The sequence below is a fragment of the Aspergillus thermomutatus genome (genome assembly GCF_002237265.1).
Source record: "Aspergillus thermomutatus strain HMR AF 39 chromosome Unknown NODE_291, whole genome shotgun sequence".
Lineage (NCBI taxonomy): Eukaryota > Fungi > Ascomycota > Eurotiomycetes > Eurotiales > Aspergillaceae > Aspergillus > Aspergillus thermomutatus.
The window spans coordinates 2280-14202 of NW_020798341.1; the positions used below are offsets into that span (position 1 = coordinate 2280).

Below are 11923 nucleotides of genomic sequence, written 5' to 3' on the forward strand. Positions count from 1 at the left end.
TGGCTGTGAGAGAACTTGGGGATAGTTTAGGTCCATGGGAGGGTATTCAAAGCAAGATCGCGCGGGTAAAGCGGGGTCTTCACCATCTGAAGAGGTCAACGAAGGGAAGGCGACGAGTGTAGACCAGGTTAAGGAAGGGACCATGCGTTCAACGCGCTCGAAACTGGGTAAGAGAGGGATATCGTCTGATACGGGCCTGTTATCTGCAGATCCTTCGTTCGGCTGGGGTAGGAGAGCACGGAGGGATGGTGTAGGGTCTGGCTCATCCCCTGCTCGTCGTTTGACGCGATTTTCTTGACAAATAGCGGTTTGTCTCTTCCGTGCAGATGTAAGCTGTGAGTTATCTGAGCTGTGTAGGCCTCGCCAGTGGTAATCAGGGGATTTTGATTGATCTGCCTTGGGAAGGAGGGAACGCGCTGGTTGAGGGCGTTCTGGAGTGAAAGAAGCATTACTGCTTGTCTGTTTGCAAGACCAAAAAGAACACTCGGTCAGTAAGAGAAGATCTTAAGGAGGCATCAACTACCGCGTTATTAATGTCATGACATTGCAGGCAAGTGGCCACTATGTGATTGCCCTTTTTGGCACGAAACTGTGCAATAGGCTTGACATGTCCACAGCGGGTACACGTGGCAGTATCTGAGTTGCCTTCCATGGCTGCTTAGTAAACAGGAGCTCGAAGGGGAGCAAAGTTTAGATTCTGAAGCTATCCAACGAGTTGGAGAGAGGGGGGCGTAAGCGAGACAGGCGGTCAGTTACTGCACACCAGACGAGAACCTCACCCCCATCTTATGCTGTATATTGGGAATATAGACTACCATGAAGGTATATCAATCAAGAGAAGAATTATTATATACATATGTACTCTGGGGGGCTCTGCCCCCCAGGCCCCCCAGCTTCCATGAAGCTATATCTGGTGCTGGGGAGGAGAGCTATGACGATAAGGCAGATCGAGCTTATCGAGATGGCACGTGATAATGGTTTTTTTGAGCCAATCAGGAAGCCAGAAACATGCTGTTTTTTGACCAATCAGATTGAGCGCCAAGACTAAAAGCTAGAAGGGGATGCAATAAGACATGCTACGCTTCGCTCTGCAATCAACCTGGAATGAATGTAGCTTCGTTTGGATGCTGGCGTGATATAACCATATTCTACCTCCTTGATACTTTACACATTGAACATATCTTCAGGGACGCGCCGAGGGTCGAGCACACCCCCCAGAATTACCATGGTCTGTCGTCTTTCTTTAGTCATGTCCAAGGCGTCTAGTGAATCGGTCTTCTCTCACAGAATAAACTGCACGAACGAACACATCAGCTGAACAAGAAAGTTATTAATGTGATGGAGGAAGATGTTTGCCTTAACAATGGATTGCTATTAAATATTTTGATTCCTCAGCCCAGACTACCGTTGGGAATTTTATGACAACGGACAAAACTGCAAGATTGTGCATGTATAAGCTACCACCCAGAAGTACATCCCTACAGCAGTTTCTATTTCGGCTGTTGGGCAATTATAATGGTCCATCGCCCAATGCAATCATCGCGTCGCAGGATGTCTGTCTGGTGGATATATCCCTTGAGGAGTACAAATCTCTGTACAATGCCTCTTGGCATTGAAATTTAGTGGCAAAATATTCTTTGGCAGCTTGCTATGCCATCAGTAGATCTCAAGAAGGTAGAGACTGGCGTCTTCATCTTGCAGTTCATCAACCAGGTTGGCCCATCAGCTGCAAGCTTGGTTACGAGGAAGGCACATGATATTGTAAATAATACCTGGTTCGCAACCGCAGTGTTAGACTGAATTCAAGACAGTGCGGGAAAGATTGAGGTAAATTAGGAAATGGGACAAGGGCTCAGCGCTCTAAATTCTTTGGCGCTCAGAATTCTGACCCTGTCCTGCTCTGCAGAGGTCTGGGAGAGATGCCTGTCTACACTTGAGCGTCTCTGAAAGGGCTCCTCTTGCTGGGTCAAGATCGTTACTGGGAAAGCCAACTCCATGACTGATGATAGGTGCAGAAGCGACCTGCTGATATGAAGCGGTCATCTAGCATTAATATGTGCGGATGGTGGGAAGAGGATGGAGAGCTGGATATCTGCGGTCCTTAATGCTGAAGTAAACTAAAACAAGGCAACAGGGGCATCTCAACACAGTCAGTAGTAATTCAAGATGGGAGAAGAAACCCTTCTCTTCATTTTGAAATGAATTTAAACTAGTCCTTCTCCTTTCGCGATCTTCTCACTAGAACTAGTAACCTTCTCAGTTGATAACAGCGAGTCACTGGCCCTCAGACCCCGGACCTGAACCTCTAACCCTCTTTGCTCAGGATTACTTGGAGACCCTGGCTGTCCCTGCTTGGAGCATCTTGTAGAGTGGGGCATTGCGAATCCTTGTGTCTCCTATCTTCCGCCTGAACTCAGATGAATCTATTTCCTAATGAAGTTTGGTCTGCGGCTCTATTGAGCTTTCACTATTATTATATCGAGCTTGAGGACAATCCACGTCTGTTTTGGCTAGCATTCTCTTCACCAATTATTACCTTTTGTTATTCTGTCTGCTGCTCTTTTGCTCTTCCGCTGTCTATTAAACTTAAGTTGAGCTGTTGAACCTGGTTATGGAGGGCGTTATAATCAAGGCCAAGGTGCGAACTGAAGATAGATATAGCGAGGAAGGATTCACCTTAATAGCCTTTGGTAAAAGGTGAGCAAGTGTGTCGGCACCAAGATTAGAGTTTGATTCTAAGCCTGAGTCTGAGTGGTTGCTTTCGCGGTCAATGATGCGGATTGCTTCTTCTGCGAGATTGTAATGTGCCAGGAGTAATCCCAGCTCCCGCCCTTAACAGGTCAGCATTAACAATAGAAGTGGGTATGTATTAATGAGTGGTGCGTGATTTTGTTGTTGGAGGCTGGGTTGGGATGCCAGTGAGCAGCAATATTCTCATGCGCATGCTGGATATACCCTGAGTTCTAGAGACCATCAGGATGCCTTTACTTAAAATCGGGCTGGAAATAAAGCACTCACCAGATAGCCACGTTGTGTTTGTAAGATCTTAGATAGTTCCAGATGATGTGCAGGTACAGTGCTTGCAGCACCCATGTCCCTTGGTTGTTGAAACTGTTGCGAAAAGGCAAGACTTCGCGAAGCAAAGCCGCGTTGTTTTCTTGGGATCCAATTTGATTTTCACCGCGGTGGGTTGGTCTCAATCCATCAGCAACAGTATGTACAGAAAGTACTTACAGACTTCTGTATGGAGACCTGCCAACCAAAGTCCACACTATGAACTTTAAGGGTTCTTTAAACACAACATATGATGGGGACGATCTCCTTGGCCAAACAAAGCTTGCTACAGCTCAGCCATTAGTGCACTGATGAATGTGATAATCGGAACCAGACCAGATATTGTGTTTGCAGTCGCGACACTTAGTCGCTTTAAGTCACGGCCTTAATCACATCACCAGGCCGCACTGCAGCGTCTTCTACCGTATCTAAGAGCCACTCAAACATACCAGATTACCTATTAAAAGGGGGACCTCATCGGCTATATGGACGCTGATTTCGGTGGATCTGTTGTTACTGAAGGCGCCTACTCTACATCTGGATATATCTTCAAGCTCGCGGGAAGGCCAGTCTCCTGGTCATCTAAGAAACAGGGGAAAATCGCCACATCCACCACTCAAGCCGAATTTATCGGACAGTATAATGCCATTCTTCATCTTCAGTGGCTTCGCACGTTTCTTAAAAAAAACAAATCTCTATCGGTCACCAGTCACGAATATCATGGCCGATAATCAGTCCACCATTGCACTGTCGCGTAATCCTGAGTTTCATAAACAGACCAAGCACTTCAATGTAAAATTCCATTATTAATGTGCGGTTCTCGATAGCAGAGAGATTGATATTTAATATATTCCAACCAAGCTGGAGGCAGCCGATGGACTCACGAAACCCTTGGGGCTGACCGAATTTTCAAGCTTCTGCGAATATATTGGCCTGGAACAGTCCGCAGGAAAGTTGGGAAAAATCTCATGATCGCACAGGGGCACTCTTTCCACGATTTTCTCCCGGCAGGGGATTTAGTGGTTCTACTGAGGCAGTCAATCCTTTTCCCAAAAATAGTGCAGTGTACTACACCTATTTATCGCCTCAAGAATATAATATAATTGGATTTTGATAACACAAAAAGGCTGTGAGAAATGGCAATAAGACCACCTTGTTGATGCAGGAGATATCACACTTTAGCTTGAACTTAAAATGGCTTATAGCACTGTTTGGTAATGTACTATGAGTATATATAGTAATGATCTGAGTTCAAGCCGGTGCTGTGTGGGGCGCAGAGAATCATTGATCTTTAGTCGACTCGACAACCCCGCAGAGAAGGTCCTTTGGTATGACAATCAAGCCGTATTAACAAACCCCCATCAATAATCTTGAGATAACAGTAAGAGCTGGAAACACTATGGACCTAGAAATCATGTCCACGAACTCCCAGCCTTATTTAACTTGCCCAGTCCTTCAATGTTCACGGCGGTATTGCGGAACTAGATCAAGAGATTGTCTTCGTGATCACCTGTGGGAATTCAGCTACAAATGTGAGAAGCACTTGGAAAAGTACGCTGAGTGCTTTCCAAGTGCGCGGAGAGCCGTTAAATCACAGTTTAGCTGCAAAATTTGCTGTTGACAATTCTCCAGGGAATTTCTTTTGAAGAGACACCTAGAAACTCGTACGTACAGCCTTGAGATTGTGGGGAATAGCTAACAGCTGCAATAGATGATTCTAAGAAATATGCTTGCCCACAGTGTGAAAAGAAATTCCGCCAACAACGCAATGTATCAGAGCATTTGGCAAAACAACAGTGTTAGCTGCAGAATGAGGAGAAGAGAACACTTGAGTCACGAAAATGTAAGACACCTTTTGCAATGCAATTCAACTCATCACGGTCTGATGAGATGTGCTAGTCGGAACTCATAATCTGCACTCCAACATCGGCCAGCAGATAGCCACTTCAAGAGCATATAATAGGATTGAGGCAGGTATGAGGACTATATCATGTTTGTCTGGATATTGTGAACGTTTACTAAGTATAATTAAAAAAGGATCAACTGCTCAGTTATCTAAACTATCAGAACATGCTGCAACAACTGAAGAGATGGCTTCATGACAATTCACGCATGGGCAGTGTATTGAATCAGTGCAGAACTTTGATCTTTCAACACTTGTGCAATTTGCTGGCGAGAATCTGCTGGTTGAATCTGCTCCAGATTATTGCCTCATGACTGTTGTTGAACCGCTAAGTAACCACTCCCTCAATGGGTCAACGATGAATTGCCCACCTTCACAAAGCTTTGACCTTTCAACACTGGTGCAAGGATATCACGACGGTTCGGTGTACGACTTAACGGAAAATTTCGATCTTTCAGCCTTGGTCCGTCCGTATGGGGAAGCAGTATTACCGACGCAGAGCTTGTTCGAAGCACGACCAGGAGTCATGTTCCCATGCTGATATATCGACTGCTTCTCTTGATCAGCGAACAAATGACTGCGAACTGGGAGGCCTTCGTTTCTCAATCATAGCTCAGCAATGAAGAGACCATCTAGCCCTGGGCTAACCCAGACTTCACTGGTAATGTAAAGTGTGCATCCCGGCCTTAGTTCTACGCCTGATGCAACTGGCCTCCCAGATATTATTCAAATAGGGACAATGGAAGCTGAGCCCTTTTTGTTATGGAACCAGGCTGGCCCTAGACCGGTTCGTAGCACAGTATAACCCCAAAGGTGAAATTTGATCTTAAAGAATTAGAACATAGTAGCTTTTAATACAAACAAAACAAACAGAACCATACCTTTTGATCAGCTTTCAGCAAATCGATAAGCGGTTGGCAGGCTTCCTCTAGCCCGTCATCCACGCACTTCTCTAAATTATCCCCTTCTTTCTCAAACTGAGCCTTGTCCCGAAGCCAGTTGCCTAGATTAAGAAGTACCGTTTCAGTCGTATCGCCAGTGATCTGCTCTAGGGCGAGATGAGACCTGCCAGATGTATCTTTAGCCATTCCTATTCCCTCTTTCTGCAGATTAAGAGTGGCAATCAAAATTTTGGCGACCTGAACGATCTTGTCGTCGTGCCTCCGTTAGGTGAGTGATGGTCAACAACATTAACTGCCCCGCTGAGGGGCAGTGATTACTAAGAGACTAGATCATGTGATGTACCCAAAGCTAGGTTAGGCATGAGACCCGAAGCACGTGACTATTAGTATTGGAAATCGTTAGGGACACATCCCCCCAACTTAGGGAGACACCCCTCCAACTTAGGGACACACCCCCCCAACTTAGGGACACACCCCCCCAAATTAGGGACACACCCCCCTGCTGTAATTAGTTAGAAGTAATATCATGTGACCCGCACCGGTCGCTGCAATCCTAAGTTTTTAATTTACCATACAAAAATAAGAGATAGGAAAACTGCAAGATAGGCTTTGAAAGTGTTTATTTTTCTCATTAAAATATTCATTTATAATCCACTGCTTAGAACTTGATCACGCCTGTCATCTCTGCTGGAATACCTTTGTATTTACCGCGGTCTGTAAGCTGCTAATAAGCAACACTGCGGCCACAGCCACGGCCACCTCGCTGGCGCCCTTGCTAAGGCTGATTATCTATGTGATGAAGCCATCTTACGCAGTAATTCTTTTGATGCGTTGACCTTTACTATATATAAATATCCATGAAGCTTTTGCGTCACTATCTGGCGATACCCTAGCGTTATGCCCTAGCCCTTATTAAAGCCCTGGTGATAGAACATTTTTAGCTGACATGTGATGTTGATTCTAACTAATTACAGTAGGGGGGTGTGTCCCTAAGTTGGAGGGGTGTCTCCCTAAGTTGGGGGGGTGTGTCCCTAACAATCACCTATATATATAACCACCCTTCAACCACCATGATTCTAAAATGATTATTAACCACTACTTATTTAACCCCCCAGATATCGAATCAATATTCTAGACATAGATTAGGATGATAATAATTACCATATATATCATATAAAAATATTAATTTTCTATAAGCATGCTGGATTGGCCCTAGGCATGTCATCTATTAAGGTGGTGCGTGTGGCTATTCTAGCATGGTGTGGTGGGAGGTAATCATGGTAACAAATTTATTTTGGCCGGTTTGTACATTCAGTCCGCCGTAGTCCGCCGTAGCTGCGGTCAAGCTCGGGTTGAAAGCCAATCGTACAGTCACTACGTGGTGGGAGTCAAGCATTTTGCTTGATATATCCGTAATCATAGATTTTATCTAAACCACATACTATTATTCTTTTTGAAGCTATTCGCACCACCCAACATGCCTAAATCTACTAAAATTGATGAATCTTGCATGGTCAAGGCCTGCGAGGCTGCTCGAGCCCAAGAAAAACCAAATTTCGCCCAGATTGCGCGTGAATATGGCGTTCCTTACATGACCCTACGTGACCGCATCAAAAAGGGTAGGCAGCCTCGTACAGCCCGGAAACCGGTTAATAAAGCTCTTGAGGGGTATCAGGAGGAAGCCTTGATACGCTGGGTAGCCTATATGCGTGATGTCAACATGCCAGTGACGTCTAGGTTACTAGAAGATTATGCAAATCGGGCACTTAAACGCGCTGGTATACCCCGACAGGTTGGCAAGACATGGGCATATCGCTTTGAGAAACGTCTCCCAGAACACCTTAAACTAGGTCTGGTGAAGCAAAGACGAAGGAATCAAAGCATATATCAGCTGAGGATGCAGGGTTACTAGGACACTGGTATAATCAGCTTGCAAATGTGGTCAAAGATACACTAGCGCGGCTGGTATATAACTTTGATGAATGTGGCTTCCAACCTGGTGAGGGTATATCAAGGAATGTAATCAGTACAAAAGGTAAAGGTAAAGGCAAATGCAAAGGCAAAGGAGGTGCACCTGATCTTCCTGAATCAGAAAAAGGTGAGAATATCACAGCTATCAAATGTATAGCTGCAGATGGCTGGTTAATGGACCCATTCTTTATCTTTAAAGGTAGGTTTCTGTTCTTCCTGTTCTTCTCTTCTAATACTAACCTATTCTTCATCTCTAAAGGTGGCGGTATCTTCATGCAATGTTGCTTCCACAAGAGCGAGGCTTTACCACCACATACGACGATAGCAACTTCACCCAACGGCTGGGTATCAGATGAACTAGCCCTTCAATGGCTTCAATGTTTTATCGAGGCAACAAATGAGCGTACGAAGAGGGGAGAGAAACGTATCCTTTTATTTGATGGTCACAGCTCGCATCTTACTATTGGATTTTTGCAAAGATGCGAAGATAACAACATTATACCCTTTGGATTCCTTCCTCATTCAACTCACCTCTGCCAGCCACTAGATGGGAAGCCATTCTTGAGCTATAAACAACACTTCCGACGCATAAATAATGATCTATATTACTGGGCTGGTGAGCCAGTAGGGAAGTCAGAATTCTTACGGGTGATTGGACCTGTACGGGAGAAAACCTTTAACCAACGAATCATCCGTGGAGCCTTCAAAGATCGTGGTATCTGGCCAGTTGATGGTAGTAATATAGTCGACGATCTTGGTAAGCATATATGGGGACAAATCCCAGATATCTACGCACCTGATCTCTGTGAGACTACTACACCCTCTACACCCTCTCGACCACCATCTTCGTCTAGCATCAATATCTCACCTCCAAGGACAATTCAGGCCCTTGAGAAGAACCAGGCAAAGGTATCGTATCTACACACTACAGATCTTCTTATCTCAAAGCTAACTAGTGACGTGAAGCTATCCAAACACGCAGATCTTCTTACACCGAAGTTCCAACGGAACCTTGAACGGATATTCGAACACAATCGAATCGCCGCTGAGCACCTTGCTATGGCAAACGATACAATTAGTCAGATCAGAGCCGCACAAGCACCCCTACGGCGCCAATACACTAAGCGACAGGTTAAACCACTCAGTCAGAATGGTATACTAAAAGTACGCGATGCAAATCGATCAATTGCAGCAAGGAAGGCTAAGGAGGCTATTGCGGAAGAGAAGAGGTTACAAAGGCAGTGGGAGAAGGTGCATGGTAAGAAGCCACCACCAGCACCTATACAGGAGAATGAGGTATCAAATGGATCAGCAGAGGCAGCAGATGAGAATGATATTTTTTTTTTTTTGGATAGATAAACCCTAGTATAGCCTCAAAAATATGATTTTGTTGAGAAATCTACGGTTACGGTGAAATCTACGATTAGGGTGCGCTTGGCACGGATACTCCTGACCATTGAATTACCAGCCAGCCGTTGCCCTTTGCCCATAGGCTAGCAAGTGTCATATCCCTGCAACTAGGCGGACTAGAGGGATGCCGTCCGGCAGCCGGTGAGCAGACCTTGCTAATTCCAGTTAATCCACGGGGTAAATCCCAATGGAAGATAGACAAGCACGTGTTTCAATATCCGAAAGGCCCGTCACTGTGGCAGCTATAAATACCTCCGCGCGATCCGTCCTACCTCTACACGACCTTTCACTTGCGCAGACAGCTTGTTGCCGCCTTGATTTGTTCCCAATTTCAACCAGTCTTGATGAAACAGCAACTATCCGCTAACAATCTTAGTTCCAACGGATAATACATCAGCTCTGCAAAAAGGCACCAGAAACAGCTCAAGCCATCGCAAGAGCAATCCAAGAGAGTAACACTATCTCTATACGAGAGCGAACTGCGAGAATAATAAAGACTAATCCACTCCGGGAAGGCAAGCGGAAGGCAGAAGAGGATTCCTCTCATCGAACACACAAGTCTACCAGGCGCAAACGAGATGGTCCCACGGAAAATCCTGATCAATTGAGCAATGAAGTCAAACATGGGGAAGACTTCCGCAGGGTGTCACCTCTAAGTGAGTCTAAGGAGGCAAGCGCTGAGAGACCTGGAACGCCAACAGGAATCTATGGGCTTGGGAAGTCAATACCTCAAGAATTACACGCGTCAAGATTTGTAGGAAAATCACCCCTGATGAAACCGGCTGGAAAAAATTCAGTGGCCCTAAAGGAGCTGGGAGGAGGAAAAATCTCATCCCAGACTGAGGAAATCAGCAGAGACAGAATGTCAGGACTACCAGAAACCATTACTCCATCACGTGCATCCACACGGGCCCCATCTGTTTCCTCAGATACAGCCTTTGTCAAAGACCTAATCCCCTCCATCAATGAAATGGTCACTTCAGCGGTTCAGGACATCTATAACTTCTGCAAACACCCGGATGGTCCTCCGCAGGCTGTCTATCAAAGTATCCTACAGTCGCTTCATGGAGACCGCCCAAGAGATTCAATAACCGCATCTTCCAGCAACGGGTGGTCTGACGGCTCAATCTGGATGCAGGTGCTGAATATAGGATCATCCCAAGAAAAAAAAGTCAGATGTCTCAACATGCTGGGTTACATGGGATTCTGGGCATGGCAAAACCGCCAAATCGAACTTGCAAAGGGCGAGCATCGCAATAAGAAGAATGAACCTATGGGAGAAAAAGGAATAAAAACCCATTTACTAGATAAGTTACTGGACAGGCTGCAAGATATCCAATCACAAGGTGGTTTGACCACTGATACTAAGAAGTCAAGAAGGAGCCGCATCATAACAAAGCTTTATATAGGCAAAAAGCTGAGCACGAAGCTTGTGAAAGAACTCAGATTAGGGATATTGTTCAGTCATGACATCTGGTAAGATCTTCATATCTTACAACAATTCTCATCCACTAACAGTGCTTGTAGGAAGTATCTCAAACTAAGCATGAAAGAACTTAACAAACTTATTGCGGAGTTTAAAAAGGATGCCCAACAGATGAAGCTATTAAGGATACTTAGGCCACAATTGGAGAGATTGGTGAATGATGGGTCAAGCCATCTCCATAAATTCTATGAGGATCTCCGAGACAATGAGTTAATAACTAAAGACGAACTAACAGAGCTGCGGATCAATTATCCGGCAGAGAGTGTAAGTACTATGCAATTTACGACATCATACCACAAACTGACCTAACAAAATCAGGACGCATTGCCCCCAGGCGCTCTGGATGCTGCTGTCAAGCGCCTGAAGAAGCTCATCGCCTCAGAGGTCCTGAAGAAGGATAGCCTAGACAAGACTGACGCTATTAGAGTGAACAAACGCATAGAGTTGACCTGTGATATGTTTAACCGTCTTTATCCAGGTGAATGGCTGGACTGCTGGACCATTAATGTCGCCATGGCGCTTTCTGACAAGCCAACATATGTACGGTTTGGTATCAGCGTTCCATTAGAGGAGACTATAAACGACCAGTTACGGGAAGTCGAACGGCCGCTGGCAAGATGGTCCAAGACGATTGCGAACCACCAGCAAGAAGCTCGAGAAACATCTGGAAAGACAGTTCCCTTGGTACATTTCTGCCCCATCAACCACAACAACCACTTTACCCTACTCAAAATTAACGAACGAGAGAAAGTGATTCGACATTATGATTCAATGGCGAAGCCTGGCACGATCAGTGGCCGCAACAAAACGAAGATATCGAGGCTGGTTAAAAAGGAATTTAGTAACTTAGGATTTCACTACACAGAGGCCGTAAGTATTCAATACCTCCTGTTTCGCCTGTAATTAACTGAAGTGTGCTGTGATTATAGCCAACTCCGCAACAAAACGACAAGTGGAGTTGTGGTATCAGAGTTATCTGGAATTTCCGACGCGTGTGTAATGGACTTCCGATCGGATCATGGAATCAACATCTGGATCCGGAGCCCATGCTGTTGGAATTAGTGAAATCTTTGGAAGCCTGTGTCAAGGGGATATTATGAGGAAGTATGGATTAGGGTCACATCAGCGTGCTTCAGAGCACAGATCCTGGTCATGATCAGCGAGAGTACCTCAACGGTAGAACCTCTTCACTTCAGG

The 11923-nt window shown here is 45.3% G+C and overlaps 1 protein-coding gene across 1 annotated transcript; it reads left to right on the plus strand.

The window, feature by feature from the left end:
* Positions 1-10426: 10426 nt before the first annotated feature.
* Positions 10427-11629, plus strand: CDV56_102077 (uncharacterized protein; the record flags this gene model as incomplete). The annotated part of the gene is made up of 3 exons (XM_026755696.1): positions 10427-10716; positions 10768-10990; positions 11045-11629. 3 exons carry the CDS (start codon positions 10427-10429, stop codon positions 11627-11629), a joined length of 1098 nt encoding a protein of 365 aa, XP_026610653.1.
* Positions 11630-11923: the final 294 nt, after the last annotated feature.